The sequence below is a fragment of the Girardinichthys multiradiatus genome, chromosome 15, assembly GCF_021462225.1.
Source record: "Girardinichthys multiradiatus isolate DD_20200921_A chromosome 15, DD_fGirMul_XY1, whole genome shotgun sequence".
Classification (NCBI taxonomy): domain Eukaryota; kingdom Metazoa; phylum Chordata; class Actinopteri; order Cyprinodontiformes; family Goodeidae; genus Girardinichthys; species Girardinichthys multiradiatus.
The window spans coordinates 16,777,216-16,799,341 of NC_061808.1; the positions used below are offsets into that span (position 1 = coordinate 16,777,216).

General features: G+C 38.2%; 1 protein-coding gene across 1 annotated transcript; it reads right to left on the reverse strand.

Moving 5' to 3' along the window:
* Positions 1-231: 231 nt before the first annotated feature.
* Positions 232-21,105, reverse strand: slc22a16 (solute carrier family 22 member 16). Its single transcript, XM_047388047.1, has 8 exons — positions 20,990-21,105; positions 18,935-19,411; positions 14,371-14,488; positions 10,522-11,077; positions 5,934-6,061; positions 3,219-3,328; positions 2,802-2,901; positions 232-1,830 (listed from the first exon to the last, which is right to left on the reverse strand). Exons 1-8 carry the CDS (start codon positions 21,031-21,033, stop codon positions 1,636-1,638), a joined length of 1,728 nt encoding a protein of 575 aa, XP_047244003.1. The 5' UTR covers positions 21,034-21,105; the 3' UTR covers positions 232-1,635.
* Positions 21,106-22,126: the final 1,021 nt, after the last annotated feature.

Sequence of the window (22,126 nt, forward strand, 5' to 3'; positions counted from 1 at the left end):
ACTGGCAGTAATTAGGCATAGGCGTGGTTGGTGAAATTTAACTCAGCTGTCAAAAAATGTGGTTTCTATAGATTCCTTTTAGTTTCCTGTTCTGATAAAGTAATGGGCTATATTTCCCATCCATGGACAGAAGAGGTGGCTAACATTAGCAGGAAAATCTAAAGCCCAACTGTGGCAGATTGATTCCAATTTTTCCATCCACACAAACGTGAACACGGGTACACTCAGAAGCTGAATACAAAGATTTGCTTTATGTAAAGGGTGGTACAGACAGGGTGGTACAAGTGCGGCTACAGTTGAAGCTTGTCCCCAGGGACAAACAGGAAACATTGAGTTATATATGTGAGTAGGTGAGATGGTCACAGAAGAGCTTGTAAATAACTTCACTGTACAGGTATAGTTCTTCACTTCAGAGGACAATGAAACAAGTTGTGAATGTGATTATTATAAAACAGTCTTTATTTAGATTCATTTTCTCTTCTCAGTATCACTGTAAAATATGTTTCGTAAAGCAGAAAAATAAATAAAACTGAATAATAAATGCACTGTGGTCATGAGGTCTGCAGCTACGATGTTAGACAGTTACTGTTCCATTTTGACAACAAAATAGCAAAGAAGCTATTCATGAAAAAAATATATTCCCATGATTGTCGAACTGACTTCTGAGCACCAATGCTTCCATTTCAAGATTTAACCCTGTAATGTTCTCTATGGTTAGGAGGCTGTACATCACCTCACTATAGCAGTTTGTTCCTGGATTTGGTCCAAACATCTGGAGATTATAACCTGACTCCTGAACACGCAGTAATGACGTGTATTTCGTTGAGTATGTCTAGCATATAGGTAGAAATATAAGCATGTGAACGACTTCAATGTTTTCGACAACAGTTAAAACTACAAAACACACTCACACATACAACTCATATTAGGTTCTAAAGTAAACCATTCAATGGCATCATGGCCAAGGAAGAAATGAGGCTGTCAAATTGATGTTAAACTGTAATACTTTTAGGATGTACGTTTCACAGTAGTCTGAATGCCCTGAGATTGATAAGTAGGTTAAAAAAGTCTTTAGAACAAAAAAGGCACTTCTCTTCCTATTATGATACACAGTACTAATAGGCAAACTCTAAACTATAATATGTATCTTAAAATGTCAAATAACTAATTGGCAAAGCAACAGTCTGTTTTGTTTCAACTAAGCTAATGACAATAAACATCATTTTGTAGGCAGGGCTATTAATCTTATCATTATAGTCTTTAAAACTCTGCGGCAAGTACAAAAATCAGACTAAAACTGATCTAAAACTTGAAGTATGAGTCATTTTCCTGTGGTCTCAAATACACTTATCTAAACATCACACATACATACTGTTTCATTGATCACACAATGAATCATATATGAAAGCAGATGAGGTTAAGTTAAAAAGTTCTCAGGATCCTGTTTCATATTGAAATGTTGGTCACTTTGTAAGACAAAATGTCAACAAAAAAAACTAATTTCAAGCATTTTGACAAAAGCTCTTTTTTCCCATTTTCAACCAATCCAGTAAACCAGTGATTGTTCACTTGTCTGTGATTCATCAGTTCTTTCCCTCCAAAACTTTGCCATGGTTACCCAGAAGCGAAAAAGGCTTAGGCCTTAACTTTGTGCTGGTTTAGCTCCATCCCATCCTCTGCGTCTTTGTTGCCAGGTGTTGACTTCTTCTTACTGGGGTCTTGTCCAAGAGACTTGGCCTCTTCTATGGTGGTGGGGAGAGGTTTGCCCAAGGTCTCAGGTAAGAGCAACGTCAGCACTCCAATAATGAATGCCAGAATTCCCACAATGAGCTGTAAAATGATTGTAATAAATAAAACAATTCTATACCTTTTATTGATAAAGCATGTAAAATAAGAATATGACACCAAGAGGAACGCAGCTCAAGATGCAATGAAATTTCCATACCCACAAAATTGTGACTTCAGATTGCCAAGTAGTAATTTTGTTACCTGAACACAAAACCTTTTGTTAAAGCTACACCCACCTCAGAATCCACCAGTAACTTCTGTAACATTATCTAAGCAGGTACACAGCGCCATTTAGAAAATATATCCAAACTATTGAATAACCCATTGGTAAACTGTTAGATTCTTGTCATGGAATGAAAAAAAAGTTAATTGTTTTGCATTAAAAAAAAAAAGAAAAAAATCCCTACACCTGTTTCATTTTGTTTGTTCTATCTTAGAACTGTCCTGCTGGGATGGTATCAGATTCACGGCCTGGATTATTGTCCCATTCCACCCCTGGGCATAGGGAGTTAGTTTGCCATTGGTGCAAAAACCTATAAACATCTGCCAAAGAACTGCAAACTGATTTTGTGTATCCAGGCCTGATATTTTGCCATAAAACCAAACACACGGTCAGGTTTGGTATCTTGGCTGGTAAATATCCAGCCCTTTCAAAGGCTCTTATCTGGCCCACAGAGAGAGCACACAGATGGAACTCTGGGAAAAGGACATTTCGTTTCATGAATAGATAAAGGCAAAATGATTCTCAAAACAGTTCTGTCTTCCTGCTCTGTTTCTGAGAGAAACAATTGTGTTGATAGTACGAAAATGAAAGACCTGAACACCCTTCTAATCTGTAACAGTAACTTAACCCTAATGGCTTCTGTGTTGAAAGTCTGATCTACGTGAAGATGTTAATATTGCTGTAAATGAAAAACAAAAAAACTTCCTAGTTCCCCCCCAAAATCTAGTAATGCTACACATTATGACTTTGTGTAAAGAGTTTGCAGATGGAAAGAGAAGGCTGTGTGTACCTGAGGTAGATAAACCCAGACGTCAACCAGGTAAACACAGAAAGGAGCCACAACGCTGCCAACACGACACATCATGCTGCCACTACCTACTGCTAGGGACCTGCAGAAGGAACATTCACAGTGCAAAAAAATAAAAACAATGGATTTCTACTGGAAGTACATAATTATGACACATACATATTTAGTTAGCAAAATGCCAAATGATTTATTTTCTAGAGAATTGCCATTAGTGCCGCCATCTTTATTAACTGACTGCAAGATGTATAAGCATCAGTGATTGCAAGAATTTCAGTGGGAGTTATGGGATCCCAATCAGAACTCTTTGGTAAATGTATTTGGGAAGAAATAGCTGCAAAAAGAAGTCACATATTGTTCCATGTTTTATACATGTGTGTGTTTGAATTAGGTTTTTCTCACCTGATTACAGTTGGGTAAAGCTCGCAGGTGTACAAATAGATAAGACCAAAGGCAATCGCTACAGCAAACTTTCCGATCATACTGAGAACAACAGCCAGAGACTGTATTTCCTACAAAGGTCAGGTTGTGTAAAGCATGATGATAAGAGACAGAGAAATAAGAGTGTAAGAAACAAGTGCCATTTTGTAAATAAAGACTTTTTCCTGCTCTGTTACATGTTAAATTATTTCTGAAAACAAACTTAGACTCTCTGATTTACTGTCTCACCAATTTCATTAAAACTAAACCAAACCATTAACACAGCATACTATCCACCCCTGTAAAATCAGCACCTTAAAGTGCAAGAGGGATTTGAATATACCTGTGATTCTGGGCTCTTTGTTGTCAGGGGCATTCATCCCCCAGTAGGTTCTCCCCTGGCAAACAGGCTTTAGGCGAGGGGTCAAACTAAGAGTGATTCAAAGATCTCAGTGAGCGCTGACCACATTATTATTGGGAACTGGGGTGCTTTGGGGTACTCTTGGTGCCAGACCATACGCATGAGTGCCGGCCTTGGGTTGGCTGGGGCCAGCCCAGAAAAACCATGAACAAAAAAAAACTGGATCTCATATTCAAGTGGCTGAAATCAGCTTCCTCTGTAGGTCAGTTAGCCTTAGAGATGGGGTGATGAATCATTTGGTGGGAGTTTGTAGTAGAGCCACTACTCCTCCGCATTGAAAGAAGTCATCTGAAAAATCTAAAATGAGATGCTGTTTTTAAACTAATGTATCACTGTCAGACTGATCATGTAGTTGAAAAGCTTGATAACATTACGAGACTTCATTCGTTAACAGAATTTTGTTATGTATACACAAACACTAATTAGACAATGATTTTTTGAGAAACATTTTAAAATTGATTCTGGCAGTTTGGAGGTTTACCAACTGGAACAAATCAAGTTATGTAACTGGCTTTAACTGTCTGTGGACATAATCTAAAAGCACAGATGAAACCATATTGGCCTCATTGCACCCCTGTGTGCTACTGTGCAAACATCAGTTTTTGAAAACTGAACTCCAGTTGTATATGTTTAACTCTGATGCAACATGTAGACATAATTGAAAACACTGATAAAAAGCTTTATGATTTAATCCTACCAAAAATTTGTTATTTTTATATTTGCCCCAAATTCAGTGAACTTAAATTTGGAGTGTACTGGTGTGGGGGCACAAACAGTCACTTTATCAAGCATATTCGGTGTTGGTGATGTACTGTGACGGCAACCTATACACTGAACTGTTAACAGTAAAGCAGTCTTCTGTGCTCTCTAATGCGAAACATTGGTAATCTTATTTCTGTCAAAGAGGTCACCTGTGGAAGATGGGAGTTTTCTCCTTATCATATGCAGTTGCCAAATTTCCCCAGAAAGGCAGTTGGCTATAATACAAGCAAGGCTTTGTAAAACCACTGAGATAAAGACAGATGTTAAAGTGTTGTGTTTTGCTATGACTGCAAAAGCACACATAGTAGCCAAGGTAATGTAACTCTTTTTTTTGTATAGTTTGGACAACTGGGTTAACTAACCTTAAATGCTCTGCTTAATAATTGGTAATTTTGCAGACTTCAATCCTTTCTCCCTAATAAAGCAGACAAAATGGAGGCGAGGCTCCAACAAATGTGACAGTAAATTGCTTGATTTTGTATTTCATCAACCTGACAAGTGTCTGTTGTCAGAAACTCAAAAATCCTATTTTTATTTACCAATTTGTGACCAGGCCATTATCAACCATACCAGGCTATGCTAACCAAAACACTCTTTGGTGTGGAAGTTGTTGATAACTGAAGAAGCTAATGAAGTCTGAGAAAAGTAAAAAGCTTTTTTAAGGTAACCTATAGGAGATTTTTTTATAAAGATTTGTCTACAGTTCATTCAGGCTGCGAGAGAGTAAGAGAGCATGATTTTCAGCAGAAAACAGAAAGGCTACATGGAATATAGCTTATTCGGTCTGTTTAATCCTTTATGGCTTTCAACCTCTATCATAGAATATGCTTGATCTGGAAATCATGGCAACAATTTGGAAATCCCAAATTGAAGGTAAGGATCTACTTTTTCTGCAATAAACAATGTGACTGCTGTTTAACTTATGCTAGCTGTCATAATCACACTAATTGATAATATCAGGACAAAATGAGTTTAAAATGTCAGTAATCATTTCGTCAATGTTTTACAAACATGAATGAAAATTGGCCACAAAGTTCTCAGCTCTGCATCTCTTTTGTTTTATTTTGAACTTTTTATTTCTCTCTCACATATACTGTATATTAAAGGTAATGATATGCTTGTGAAGCTAAGATTATTTGTGTTTCTATATATTCTGCTGAGTAAAATAGAAATATAAAAATATGCATTTTGTGATTCAGATTCTACTGTAATCATGTTGCTATTTAGTTTCCTTATGTTGGACTTGCTGTGTTTAGAGTTGCAAGCCAAAGGTTATATTTACTCAATGTTAAGTGCAACCCTGAACAGGAGTAATGTGGGTCAGAGACCAGAGCACAAACAGATTTCAGACTTGAAGTGTCATATATCAGTAACCCTTACACAGTAATACTGTGTAAGTAGAAATGTTGCTGGGTGGATCTACTGACAGTTGAGAAATAGACTAAACTGGCACATCAAAGTACAACTTGCTGCCACATTAGAGGTTAAACTGTGCAAAACATCTGCATACATACAGCCGGAACCACAATGATGAGCATGCAAGCAACCCCAGCCAGGAGCAGAGCCGGAGCACATGTCTTCTTCCTCCCAATCCGGTCCATTGCAAAGCAGCCGATCAGATAAGAGGGGAGCTCCACTGCACCTGGAAACAACCAGTCACAGCAGCCATGTGGTTAAAGGTTTGTCATGCCAATGACACAGTGGTTTTTAATCTATGAGATCTAAATAACCGGCTGATGTTTGGGCAGTGGCAGGAACGTCAAGGTTTCTTGGAAGGCCCTGACATTCAGGAATGATAAAAAAGTTCATCTTTTCTTTTTATCGTTGTTTTAAAAAGAGTGATTAAATAGGTGCTTCACCTAAATATTTAGAGCGCAACATAACTTAGCATACAGGTCCTTCTCAAAATATTAGCATATTGTGATAAAGTTCATTATTTTCCATAATGTCATGATGAAAATTTAACATTCATATATTTTAGATTCATTGCACACTAACTGAAATATTTCAGGTCCTTTATTGTCTTAATACGGATGATTTTGGCATACAGCTCATGAAAACCCAAAACTCCTATCTCACAAAATTAGCATATTTCATCCGACCAATAAAAGAAAAGTGTTTTTAATACAAAAAACGTCAACCTTTAAATAATCATGTACAGTTATGCACTCAATACTTGGTCAGGAATACTTTTGCAGAAATGACTGCTTCAATGCGGCGTGGCATGGAGGCAATCAGCCTGTGGCACTGCTGAGGTCTTATGAAGGCCCAGGATGCTTCGATAGCGGCCTTTAGCTCATCTAGAGTGTTGGGTCTTGAGTCTCTCAACGTTCTCTTCACAATATCCCACAGATTCTCTATGGGGTTCAGGTCAGGAGAGTTGGCAGGCCAATTGAGCACAGTGATACCATGGTCAGTAAACCATTTACCAGTGGTTTTGGCACTGTGAGCAGGTGCCAGGTCGTGCTGAAAAATGAAATCTTCATCTCCATAACGCTTTTCAGCAGATGGAAGCATGAAGTGCTCCAAAATCTCCTGATAGCTAGCTGCATTGACCCTGCCCTTGATAAAACACAGTGGACCAACATCAGCAGCTGACACGGCACCCCAGACCATCACTGACTGTGGGTACTTGACACTGGACTTCTGGCATTTTGGCATTTCCTTCTCAGAGAATCAGAATCAGAATCAGAAAAGCTTTATTGCCAAGTACGTTTTTGGACATACAAGGAATTTGTTTTGGCGTAGTCGGTGCAATACAGTACAAATTAAACAGTACAAACATATCTACAATATAATATAAATATAAGTGCACAGTTTTAAGTGAGTGAGAGTAAATATAGAGCAGTATAAGATGCAAGAGCAATACAACAGTGCAGATGATCATTGTGCAAGTAAAGCAGGAGTCCAAGCTGAGCGTTAATGCCAGAGTCTTCCTCCAGCCTCTGGCACCTTGATTTCCGAATGACATGCAGAATTTGCTTTCATCCGAAAAAAGTACTTTGGACCACTGAGCAACAGTCCAGTACTGCTTCTCTGTAGCCCAGGTCAGGCGCTTCTGCCGCTGTTTCTGGTTCAAGTGGCTTGACCTGGGGAATGCGGCACCTGTAGCCCATTTCCTGCACACGCCTGTGCACGGTGGCTCTGGATGTTTCTACTCCAGACTCAGTCCACTGCTTCCGCAGGTCCCCCAAGGTCTGGAATCGGCCCTTCTCCACAATCTTCCTCAGGGTCCGGTCACCTCTTCTCGTTGTGTAACGTTTTCTGCCACACTTTTTCCTTCCCACAGACTTCCCACTGAGGTGCCTTGATACAGCACTCTGGGAACAGCCTATTCGTTCAGAAATTTCTTTCTGTGTCTTACCCTCTTGCTTGAGGGTGTCAATAGTGGCCTTCTGGACAGCAGTCAGGTCAGCAGTCTTACCCATGATTGGGGTTTTGAGTGATGAACCAGGCTGGGAGTTTTAAAGGCCTCAAGAATCTTTTGCAGGTGTTTAGAGTTAACTCGTTGATTCAGATGATTAGGTTCATAGCTCGTTTAGAGACCCTTTTAATGATATGCTAATTTTGTGAGATAGGAATTTTGGGTTTTCATGAGCTGTATGCCAAAATCACCCGTATTAAGACAATAAAAGACCTGAAATATTTCAGTTAGTGTGCAATGAATCTAAAATATATGAATGTTAAATTTTCATCATGACATTATGGAAAATAATTAACGTTATCACAATATGCTAATATTTTGAGAAGGACCTGTATAAGTTCGATCCTATGACATAAAAGAAATTCAAAGATGAGTATTTTTATATTCAAAATTTAAGGTGAGAAACATATTCAACTGAACTGAAAAAAAAAACATGTTAAGTAAAGGAACAATTCAGTAAATGCACTGAGGCTTTTTATTAAAAAAATCTCAGAAGATCTGGTAGCTTAAATACAGTACGAGACCTGGAAGTGACCCGGTACTCTGAGAATAACATTATATGAGCAGTGCATCTGTGATCTGTTCAACAAATCTTGTTTTCTTTATTAGATACGGTGCGGAAACCATTTAAAAGAGGACAGTGTGTTTGTTCATTCCTGGCTCTCAGTTACCATAAACACAGCTGTAAACAATCCTAACTTGGACCACAGCAGATGTTCTCGCTCACACATCGCTGAAATATTGCAGCATGGAAAAGTTTAGGCACTGCTGACTAAAACTACTTTGAATAGTAAAGTGAACCAGATAAATCACCAAGGCCACTAGTTAAAGCCAGATTAAACGTTTGAAGCAATAGTCCTGTAATATTCTATTTGGGTTTGCTATATAAAAACAAATTCATAGGTATTCTTATGACATCCCTCCCTGAAACCTAAGCTGCTACTTGGGACTTAAACCCGCAAAGCAGAGATAAAATGTGATAGAAAGAAAGCAAAACATTTTCAGGTTCCTGTATTGGAGAACAAGAAAACCTTTCGTACAAGCAACTCCTTATGGAACTTGGAAATCTTAGTCTTAGATAAGGAAAGAATTCTTCAAAGAAGAAATTTCTGCAGGATTTTAATTCACGATCATTTACAAACACAGGTGAGAATAGATTACTTCTGCTGATGATGCTTTATCATTTCTGACTTACACTCACCGGCCACTTTATTAGGTACACTTTGCTAGTACCGGGTTGAACCACCTTTTGCCTTCAGAACTGCCTTAATCCTTCGTGGCATAGATTCAACAAGGTACTGGAAACATTCGTCAGAGAGTTTGGTCCATATTGACATGATAGCATTACACAGATGCTGCAGATTTGTCGGCTGCACATCTATGATGCGAATCTCCCGTTCCACCACATCCCAAAGGTGCTCTATTGGATTGAGATCTGGTGACTGTGGAGGCCATTTGAGTACAGTGAACTCATTGTCATGTTCAAGAAACCATTCTGAGATCATTCATGCTTTATGACATGGCACATTATCCTGCTGGAAGGAACCATCAGACGATGGGTACACTGTGGTCATAAAGGGATGGACATGGTCAGCAACAATACTCAGGTAGGCTGTGGCGTTGACACGATGCTCAATTGGTACTAAGGGGCCCAAAGTGTGCCAAGCAAATATCCCCCACACCATTACACCACCACCACCACCACCAGCCTGAACCAGCCGGATCCATTCTTTCATGTTGTTAAAGTCAAATTCTGACCCTACCACCGAATGTCGCAGCAGAAATCGAGACTCATCAGACCATGCAACGTTTTTCCAATCTTCTATTGTCCAGTTTTGGTGAGCCTGTGTGAATTGTAGCCTCAGTTTCCTGTTCTTAGCTGACAGGAGTGGCACCCGGTGTGGTCTTCTGCCGCTGTAGCCCATCCGCCTCAAGGTTCGACATGTTGTGCACTCAGAGATGCTCTTTTGCATGCCTTGGTTGTAACGAGTTGTTTTCTGAGTTACTGTTGCCTTTCTATCAGCTCGAACCAGTCTGGCCATTCTCCTTTGACCTCTGGCATCAACAAGGCATTTGCGCCCACAGAACTGCCGCTCACTGGATATTTTCTTTGTTTTTGACCATTCTCTGTAAACCCTAGAGATGGTAGAGGTGAAAATCCCAGTAGATCAGCAGTTTCTGAAATACTCAGACCAGCGCGCGTCTGGCCACGTTCAAAGTCACTTAAATCACCTTTCTTCCCCATTCTGATGCTCGGTTTGAACTACAGCGGATTGTCTTGACCATGTCTGCATGCCTTAATGCATTGAGTTGCTGCCATGTGATTGGCTGATTAGAAATTTGCGTTAACAAGCAGTTGGACTTGTGTACTAAATAAAGTGGTCGGTGAGTGTATCTTGCTGTATCTAGAAGTGTGTTTTATTTGGATCTAAACATGAAAAAAATGAAGATCATTGCTTAAAATATTTCTGTCCTATAAATCTTTTGAAAGATATTCCATCCTTTGTGTCTTGCTTTAGAAATGGATATATTCAATGAATTGTAAAGGTTATTTTCTGATTTGGATGGCAAATGTTTTCATGTAATTTTCTATCTGTGTAACATACATTCTCATAAAGTATTCTACACATTAGGGTGCTTTTTTTGTGCATATTAAAAGTCATCTGGCAGTAACTCACCAGCCAGGAAAAGATTAACATACTGGTTTCCTCCCAGATTGACTGAGCCTAGAGAGAAGACATAGTAGCCCAAACTGCCGATAAACCAGATGGCCCACACTGTGCACGTTCGGCCCACCATCCTCCAGCTACCAAACAGGTCCAGGATGGATAGCTTCTTTTCTGGTTGCGCAGGCCTCTCATCTTCCTCCCTCTCTAGTAGTGCTTTGCTATTCTCAGACTTCTCCAGGAGATCCTCCACCTTGAGTTGGCACTCAAGTCTATTGAAGTCGGCAATCGCATCCAGCAGGGCCTGACTCTCTTTGTAACGGCCCTTGGCCATTAAATAGAAAGGGGTCTCAGGGAACTTCCAGCAAAAGAGCAGAAAGGGTGAGGTGCATATGGAGAGAATGATCTGGTATATCCACCAGACTCGGACCAGGTAACCGGTCCAAGCTACCACCATGATGCCGACTGCAAAGGCTGCATGGATGTGCATGGAGGTCCACGTGCGCACCTTGCTGCCAGTGAACTCTGTCACATACACAAATACAACAACCAGGTAGCCGCTGGACACCTGTCAACAGCAAAGAGGAAGAAGAAAAGAAGGGTAACGTAACAGGAGAAATAATTTTAACAATGATTAGAGTATAGATTTCACAGCAAAGTGTTGAACTGCTTTTATGAGTTCTTTGTGTCACTATTGTGGCCACAGAATGTAAAATATCCACTTGTTAAGTGTTTAAATGGTGCTTGTCTTCTCTTTCAGACCACATACTCAACTCTTAGACGTTTTACTGACTTACAGCACTGCCACCACAAGAATACAAAATAGAATGAAGCTTATAATTTATATCTTCCCTAGATTCACCGTAAGTGACAGTTTTTTGCCACAATGTGTCTTTTTATTGTTTCTAAATTGTGCAGCCAGGCTTTAAAGCTGTGCGGTTACAGTTTGGACTATCTCAAAGTCTGATTCTATGTGAAACACAACAGCTGTTGCAGATGAGGAAAGCGGCAGGGTGGTAGAAGACTGAGGGGGAATAACATTACTAAAGGTTTCCTTTCAGCACAACTTACTGCTATGGGTTTCTCAGCCTATAAAGTTTCCTACTCTCTTTCTTTTGTGATAATCTTTTTTTCCACATACTGTAAATGTTACATCATTTTCTGCAAATTGGAGACAATTTAACATGCTCAACCCAGAAATAAGTTTCACAGCTGACCTCAGACTAGCACATGAGATCTAATTTCAGCTTTGTCTGTCACCTAAAATAATAGGCCAGACAAATACATAAATGTATGAGTCATATTTTTACTGTAGATGCATATATGTTTGCTTCATGATACTGACAAGGGGAAAATTTTTTTTTTGCTCACATGGTAAAACATGCACGTGATTTCATTGTCTTGCTGAAGGGACCATAATAATACAGCCAAAAGCCCAAAAAACAGGGGAAACAAATAGGACAAAAAAGGATTATGACTGAAAATGACAAAAGTATGAAACAAACAGAATAAAGAAAGCAATTGCATTTTTTATTTAAATTCCATTTTTTGCAGCCTTTTGCAAGGCTCTGTCTTTTCTCTGACATCTTAATTTTTTTTCATATTTTGTCACCTCTCCACAAGAAAAAGGGTCCATGTTTGTCCAATTTATTTGTGTGCCTTGCATTTGTATTAACTCTTAATGCTTCTAAATAAAATCTTGTGCAACCAATTGCCTTTAAAAGTCACCTGTCTCGTAGAAAGAGGTCACTGTTGTTTAATTTCATCTCAGTATATAAACAGCTGTTTCATAACAGTCCCAAGGGTTTGTTGGAGAACATTAGTAAACCGCAACAGATGTAAAAAAAAAAAACTTAAAAATTGATTCATTGTTGTTTTGTTCTTTCCTGAAGAACAAGAAACACACCAGGCACATGAATAAAGTTTTGAGAAACTTTGAAGAAGGGTTTAGTTTTAAAACAATTTCCCTAGCTTTACAAATTTCATGAAAGAGTATGGCAGAACTGCAAACCTGGCAATACACTTAAATTAACAGGCAAGGAGAGTATTAATCAGAGAAGCAGCCAAGAAGTCCATGATAACTTTGGAGTAGCTGCAGAGATCCACAAACTAGGTGGGAGAATCTTTGGACATGACTATTAATTGTTTGTATTTGTAAATAATATGGTAAATTGACTGAACTTATATGGCGCCTTTCCAGTCATACTGACCACTCAAAGCACTTTACACTAGAGCCACATTTACCCAGACGCACTCACTAATGCGCACACATTTCTACACTGATACGCAGATCGGTAGGCAATTTGAGATTAAATGCCTTGCCCAGGGGCACATCAACATGTGGCAGGAGGAAGCTGGAATCAAACCCACAATTTTCGGATTGCAAGACGACTACTCTTCTCATTGAACCACAGTCGCCTATTTGTATTAATTTTAAATGTTATAGGTCTGGCCTTTATGCAAGAGTGGCAAGAAGAAGGTCATTGTTGAAAAGAAAACAAAATAAGTCCTGTTTGCAGTCTGCCACAAACTGGGCACAGCAAGTCTGTTGAACTATTTAAAATGAGACCAAAAAGCAACTTTGAAGATTACCTTCAAAATGCTATTTGTGGTGCTCAATACCCCGAACACACACAAGGTGAAGACAGCCTTTTGCTGTGGGGATGTACCCTAACCCTAACAGGAACAGAGATCCACATTCCAGCAGACAATGCCCATGACGTATTGCCAGAGCTACCATAGAGTGATTTAGATAAAAGAATATGCATTAGTGAGAATTGCCTTGTCAAAGTCCAGACCTAACTCCAATTGAGAATTTTTTGCAAGACTTGACACTGGACATTGACATATGCTCTACATCCAATTTGACTAAATTTAAGATATTAGAATTAAGCCACAGGTATGAATAATATTGCAAGGGAGGGTAAGTGTGAAATAAAATTCTGCTAAAATCATAACAATCACTTATTTAATAATAGTTCATGTGAAACACTTGACATGCAGTCAAAAAAAGCAAATAAAACACAACACAGATCAACCAAACATAACATATATTACCTATCAGTCTAATATCAACATGGCCAAGCCAACATCTGTCTTGGTTTTTTCCCCTGAGCTCTTTCGAGCAACTAAAAGCCAGTCTGGTGTTCACTTTTGCCTGGTCTCTTCCACATACACTTACTCTGTTTCCTGGCTCTTCACTATATTGACCACGGTATGCCAAAAATGACGCAGTTCTTCATCTGAAGTTTAAAAGCCTTTATTATTATCATTATTATATTGGTTCTTCATTTAGGGAATACCAAGATATATAGAGTGGACTGATCCTGGCCTCTGCAAACCTTGTTTTCATGTTTTTTGTCATAGCACTGTATGTCAATAGGGCATGTTAAGCCAGATGGCAAAATGCGAAGGGGCCTCCTGGGCAGTTTTAGACCCAGAGAATGTCCAAAATGAATCTAAATGCTCCATCAAAAGGTGTCAGATGCACATACTTTAAGGAGTCACACATTTTCTGGCACTACCTGAACACACTGTCATTTTACCATTAAATTATTTTACATTACATTATCATGTATTGTTTTTGTCTTTCAACAAAGTATTTTAGGAACAAAAGCCATCTTTCCACTCTTTAAATCCTTTTTTAAATAGATTAAGTCAATGCATACAGTTAAAATAAACACACAGAAATGTAAGCACTAACCCCAAAAGTTGCTCAGTGTTAATCTGGGTTTGTATTAATAAGATCTGGTAAGAAACTGTTCCTAGTTAGTGGTAGCATAAAGATGAAAAGTAGGACTTCTTTAAAATCTACACACATACACTAAAGGGTTGGTATTTTCCAGCAAACCCTGAACTCACCATGGCCAGCAGAAAGCGAAGCACCACAAAAAAGTAGTAGTTCAAAGAGAACGCCACAGCCACCCCAAGTCCAAACTGACACAGGCTTGTGAACATCAGGATCTTCACTCGACCAATTCTGTTGGAAAGGCACAACAAAATGGATGGAGTGCAAGGAAGCAGGGGAAGATGGACATGGACAGAGAAACAGAAGAAAAGAAGAAGTTAAAGTGTTTTTTTAATAAAAACAGCATGCACAGTGGCCTGAGTATAAAGTGTAGGAATGTGAGGCAACATAGAATCAAGGAATTCTTTGGTTGCAACACTTTATAGACAATTTAAGGCTTTTGATGCATTACCATTGCCACATATACTTAAAGGGGTATATTATTGCCATCATTACCTATTATTGACTTTACAGGATTTATTGGTACTCCGAAGCAGTTACCTATTCACGAAATCAGAAAGCTATAATCTCTGCACTCCGTTTAGGCCATTTAGGTTTGAAAATATTATTTTAGAAGTATTCAGATTAGCAGATTTTTAAACAAAAACAGCCTTTTAGTTTTTATTTAGTAATGCACAATTCAGTTGTAGTTTGTGTTTTCTTTAACATAGTTCACACTTTCCTCTCAGTGAACATTTTCAGCTCATATTTAAACTTTAATGAAAACCTTGAGAACAAAGCAAGACAGATGTGAAGAAATTAGCTTCAATGTCATGTTGTCTTTTCCAGAATAAAAAGCAAAAGCAGGCATGTGTAAAAGAAGCCCTCTATGTTATACTTTCTCCAGATATCCAGTCCATAAATGTACAAATGTCTATTGCAGTTTTTAAAAATCTCTGCTTGTTTTTTTTTGTTTTTTGTATGCTTTTTTTGTTTTTAGAAATCTCCCCTTTTTAGAAATCTCTGTTTGCATGTAAGTGGGAGGGGTAAACATTGCAGAAGATCTGTTTAGCAAAATATCAATGCAAATGCAGACAGGTCCTTAGTTAAAAAAAAGAAATACATTAGGGATCATTTTAGAATTTTTGCCCATGTGAGCAATAGTTGTTATCGTTGGCTCCTAGTGTCAGGTATTTAGTTTTTTTCCCTTTTTTCCTAACCTCAACTTGAGTTTTTACCAGCTGTAGCACTGAAAACTGGGTTTATTCTTCTAGGACTAAAATTCAGTCCTAGAGGAATAAACCCACAGCGAAGCCCGAGTTTGATAAAGCCACTGTGATCATAACCAATTACCAATAAAAAGTTAATGTCATAGCATTAAGCATTTTTACACAGAAACAGTTCCAAGATAAGTCCTTCAAATTCTGTGCCCAAGAAACTGTAGTTAAGCCCTGATAACTTTTTAGATTGGTGTCTTATTTAGTGTGGCCAAATCAAACATCACTGTTGCCAAAGTTTAACAAAAAGGAAAAGCAAAGACAACAAAATATGTGCTTTAAAGAAAAGCAAATAATTTTTTTTAGAAAATTTCCTGCCATCACCAGGCAGTGCTAGTAAATTACTTCGATTTTTAACAGGAGATCAGCATTCAGGAAGTGACACCAATTCTTTTAATGAGACCATTACAAAACAAACTGTTTCAATCTCAGTCAATTCCAGAGATGATTTAGGACAAGCCCAAAGCTGGCAGAATGTTCATGTTGGACCAAACATGGTAAATGTTTGGTTTGGAAACCAAGACTTTGACTATATCCGTAATTATCACTTTGAAGGCTGTGCATGCAAGATTAAATCAATCAATCAATCAATCAATCAATCAATCAATCAATCAATCAATCAATCAATCATCATATTTATTATCCCCAAGGAGGCAATTGTTGTGCAGCGTAGTAGAAATAAAAGAAACACAGATGGCCTGACACCATATCAAACATACATAAAACAAATAAAAACATTTTGGGTCATTTTAAAAGAACACTAATAAGGTTTGTGACTGCAGGAACAAATTATATTTTAATCAATTTGTACCACATCTACTGTACATCTGAGAAGAAGATACCTGCATCCAGATGGAGGCAACTGGAAGTTATCAATGAGAGGGTGATCCTCGTCTTTATTCAAGAATTTTTCTTTACATAATTTAATAATATTCAGCAGTGTGTTCCTATCTTTGACAGTTAAAAGTCCCTACCAGCAGATAATGTTAAATGTGAGAACAGACTCAATAATAAAAGAATAAAACTTGGATAGGAAAGTAGAATGGATGATAAAACCACAACGCTTATGATAAAAGAACATCCTCTGATGAGACGTTTTACATACAGAACCCACGTGGGGTACAAGGGTCAAGAAGTAATGTTTAATCAGTGTGCAGTTTTATCTTAAATACCCTCCCCAACAAAATAATTACATGTCTTTTTGATCTGTCAGTGTGGACCCTCTTAAATCATCTGGCAGACTGCATGTCAAACATTCACTCCTATAAATGCTGACCATCCAAGTCGCAGCTGTTGACCATCCCAGTCTCAGCTGTTTAGCCATATCAAATTATCTGTCTCTCCACTAGTATTGCTTCAGACACTTTCCCTCACTATTTTAGTCCTCTAAACCTCATCTCTGTCCTCCTGTGTTCCTTCTTTCTGGTAAGATGTTTCCCAGATGTAATCATTCAAATAAAAAGAAAGCTTGCTAACTTAATTATGCGAAAAAATTAGGAAACCCTACGACAGTTTGTAACATATAGCTGGACTTATGAACATTTTATGTTACCTTTAACAGTTCTAAGAAATTAAAATTATAAATAAAAAATAAAAACTGAAGAAAAGAGCTTTTACAACTTTCTGTTGGGATTTGAAGGTGTTTGAGTTTTGTTTTGGATTTTTTTCTGATCATGATTGTTCATGTTTTCTGGGCGGTCTTTTATTTCATTCCTTTAGGTTTACTTTCCTACTTTTTCTCTTTTGTTCATGGTGCATTTTAGTTTATGTTCTGTTACATCTGTGGGATTTACCTTTGGTTAGATTGTTTCCTTGTATCTCTGTTCAGCTCATTCATGTTTCAGTCATCACTTTCTGCCATCTTGTAATCAGTGTCATTCAGTCCACCAGCACCATGCCAATCAGTATCCGTCTCACCTGCATGTGGCACTACATATTCTCTTCAGTTCTGTTTGTTCCTCGCTGGTTTATAATGTTGGTCATGCCAAGCCTGTTGTTCATGCCTGGATTTTTTAATTTTCTCTATGTTTCACCCATCTCATGCCTTGCCTGTATGTTTCACCTTTTTGTTTATTGATCTTTAAATCACTGAACCTCTCCCACCTGCATGTCTGCCCTTGGGTCTTACTCTGAACCACCTTTTTGATACTTGCTTTAAAAATGGCATTTCAATATATGCAACATCTGAGGAATAAATTATGGTACCCACAGTTACTCCTCATTACAATGACTGAAATAACACAAGCATTTCATATTAAGTGCACATAAGAACATTTTTATTTAGCATTTTGAAGGAAGTTCACCAGGTTTAAGCTTACACATTTAGGGCCTGATCTTCAAAAGGTTTGCATGCATAAAAACATGTGTAAACTGGTTTGTGTGTGCAAAGCTGATCTACAAAACCAGGTGGAAATCGAATTGCGTGTGTAAAATGAGTGGAATAGCTATCGCAAACTTTTTGCCGTGTTCTCCTTCATAAATATGCAAAATATATTATAATGACCCAAATTTATGGGAGGAGGTTATTCAAATCTAATTCCTTACTACCTGCAATGCAATTTATCAAACCTGTACAAAGCACATTCATGTTGTATTAGATCAAAATGGGCCTACCTTGGTTTGCAATGTTTGGGTCAGGTCAGTCATATACCTCAATTCAAATCACTTGTCAGAGAAAGATGAAAGCTCTAATTCTTTTTATTATTATTATTATTATTATTATTATTTATGTTATTTATAATTATTATTACCTCAAACTCCATGGCTTTGAACTTTATCTTTCTTTTACAGCTGCTCTGCTCTCCGACACTACCAATGGTGAAAGCCAGTAGCACACACAATTTGCTCATTTAAATATAGGGCGGTCTGCACCACTTTCGTACGTGTTATCCATTGCGCACCCAATATTTGTAGATTGTGCACGCCTACATTTTGCATGTACAATTTTTATTTTTTTTTGCACAAGCAATTTAACGCTTCTTGTTCGGAATTTTTGAAGATCAGGCACCATGTTTAGTTTGCACCTGTCTGTTAAGGTGAGAGTGAGCACCATGATGAGATTTAAAGAGCCGGAAATGATATTCTGTTAATTAAGTCTCAAAATAAATTTAAATCAGCCATTTTGCCATTTGAAAAATGGTCTACACATGGAGGACATTCAAAACAATTGCCAACATGCGCAGGTCTGGCTGTCTTTTCTTTTTAAGATTAAGCATCAATATTTGAACATTTCATAAAGAAACTCAGTGTTTAATTTTCTGTCCTAATTGTTTAAAATTTGTATCTATCATTCTCAGAAAAAAACTAAATTACAATTAAATAAATGCAAATGTGTCCCTTGAAGCAATGACTTAAACAATAAAAATAAGGGTGTGTATGAAATTTGCCATCTTTCTTTTCCCATTCTAAAGCCATTGCTTACCTGTCAGCAATGTCCCCAAACAGCAGAGCTCCAATCAGCACTCCAAGCATGAATGTTGGCTGGCACATCTTGGCCAGCCACTCCTTTTCACACACCAAGTCCCATTCTGTCACAATGCTTTGGTGAACTTCACTGTGGTCATAAACGAAGTTCCCACTGCATTCTTTATTGGTTTTGTTGCCATTAAAGTCGTATGTAAAGTCTTGAGGGTCAATGCGTAGGGCAAAAAGGCACCGGCTGAGCTCCCACTGCTCCCCCTCAGACGTTCTAACCACCAAGGGCCCGTCTGCTGGCTTGACAACTGGCAAGATACTTTCCAGACTGGATCCTGATATGTTATGGTAGAGGACATCAGTGATGTTGCCTGGCACGCTGCACACAAAGTTTGGAGTCTGAACTAGGAAAACTGAAGCAAGGTAGTGGATTCCACATGCTATGGCCTGGAAGACTACAGCAAAATACAGGCAAATCTGAAACCTGGAAAGAAATTGAAATATAAATGGAGAGTGACAGGAAATTAGTCTGATGTCTAATATGCATTCCTGACATTAACAGCTTCTAATAAGTGTTGGTGAAGCTGTCATTAACTTTCTAAGAGGACAGTCTACTGAATGATAATAGCCCCTCGCAGAATTATTCATACTGCTTGAACTTTCTCAGATGTTGTTACAAATAGACATCTGAAAAGTATGGTGTCAACCTGAGTGTAATTTAATTTCAGTATAAATCCAGATTTTTAATGACGGCCTAAGAGGTTTGTTAGGAAACATAAGGGAACAAACAGCATCATGAACACCAATGAGTACAGCAGACAGGTCATGGATAAAGTTGCAGAGACGTTAAAAGCAGGGTTAGGTTATAAAACAATATCCCATGCTTTCAGCATCTCACTGGCCACTGGTTCAATTCATTATCTGAAAATGGAAATAGAATAGAAACCACCTAGGGAAGGAGAGCAATAATTGGTGAAGCAGCCAAAAACAACATAGTAACTTTGGAAAAACTGCAGAGATCCACAGCTCAGTTGGGAGACACTTTCAATGGGACAACCATTAGTTGTGTACTCCACACATCAGGCTTTTATGGAATAGTGGCAAGAAGAAAGCCATTGTTAAGGCAAAGCCAGACAAATGTACAGCACTGCAAGGCAGGTGATGTTATGGTAAATGGACTGAACTTATATAGCGCTTTTCCAGTCATACAGACCGCTTTACACTAGAGCCACATTCACCAAATCGCACTCACTAACACACCGATATGCAGATCAGTAGGCAACTTAAGGTTAAGTGCCTTGCCCAGGGGCACATTGACATATGGCAGGAGGAAGCTGGAATCAAACCCACAACCTTCTGATTGCAAGACAACTACTCTTCCTACTGAGCCACAGTCGCCTTATGAAACATTGTAGTGGTAGCATTATGCTAAGGGGATGCTTTTATCCACACTTGAAAACTAATGTTCTCCATCCAATCTGATTGAGCTTCCTGCACTATTTTTGCAAAGAATGGGAATAATAAGAGTATAGGTTTAACAAAGAATTGACTCAGAGGGGCTGAAATTAAATACGCACCACACTTTGTAGCTTGTGGTTGTACTGTTATAAACTGTGGAAAGTTCAGTGGGTATGAAAACTTTCTGAAGGCACCTTATTAAAGCTGTAATAGTCAAGCCAAACAATAAAAACAATGTCAAACTTCACCGTTATTGTTAAAATCCATCTGTCAGTGCAAAGAATGCTGTTTGTAAAATGCTGTATCGGTCCTTTAATAGCACAGTTTTGCTCTATATGAATGAAATGAAATACATGAAAAAAACTGACAAGCTTTTTTGGAGAAAAAAAAAAGTTTATTTGATAAAGAATTAATATGGAAATCATCTTTGGATGAATTAACTTAAGAGAGCTCGTGTTCGTGTTTATTTTTAAAACGATCTGACATTTATTTCCATTAAAAATATTCCAAATTTTATTTTCTGCTTTCATTAAGTGAACACAGAAACACAGACAAAAGCGTTTTTACTAGGCAAAATAATTAATGACAGAAAGTTGTTGTTTACCTTTTGAAATGTCCATACTCTTCAAATAACCTTTCCACTGTCATCTTTACTGTCGGTGTGTTTGCACCTTGGTGATCTCTGTGTGTCTCTCCCAAGCGGGCAGAGCTTTGACGCTGATAATGCTCAGCGGTAGCTTTCACTCGCGGTGAGTAGGAGGGGCGCCAAAAACATTACGCACACACACACACACATACACATGCGCTCACAGTGAAACTCCAAGATCTTCTACTTACAGAAGATAATGTTTGGGAACTAAATAAAGGTTAAGAACCTATTTATCTGATCTCTGTGTCTTTTAATATTTTTTCTAATTATTTAAATGTGCTCGAATGTTGAATAATTGGGGCTTTGATGCAATCATGCATTGATCTAATCATGGTAACACAATCAAACACAGGGAGCTTTTAAAAGCAGCCACCTGATGGTGACCCCCGGGGAAAAAACTCCCACATGTAACCCAACCACAGAGCTCCTATTTTAGGGATGCAGTCTGGGGACAGAGCAGCTTCTCTTGTAAACATATTGTTGCAAAACACCCGCCTTGTGTCACTGGGCGTCTTGGACTTCCTGCAAAAAGGTTTCTGCTGTAAGCAGCTAGCTGCCAGTGTAAAGTTAAATCCTATAAAGGTTCTTACAACTGCTGTACACGTGTTTGGCATTTAAAATGGAAGGAAACACGATGAACAACTGATTATATAATCACTCACTCTACAACAATAATGTCTGGATATTCTTCATCAGCTTTAATTTACCCTGAAATACAGAGCCTAGCAAATGTATTCATAGCCCTTGAAATTCTTCACATTTTTTCGATTTACAATTGCAAACTTCACCAACGAAAAATACAGCATGATTGTTATGTGGAAGAAAAATGATAATTGGTTTTCAAAACCTTTGTAAAAAAATTATAATCTGAACCCTGGCATGGATATGTATTAAGCCCCTTTGCTGTTGTGCCTCTAAATAAAATCCAATACAACCAATTACCTTCAGAAGTCACCTATTGTAAACGTGGTCTACCTGTGGGTAATATGGTCTTGTTATCAATCCAGTTGTTCTGTAAAGGCTTCAGAGGTTTCTTATAGAACGTCAGTGAACAAAGAAGAATACTTGTCATGCAGTCTGAAGGTTTGATTC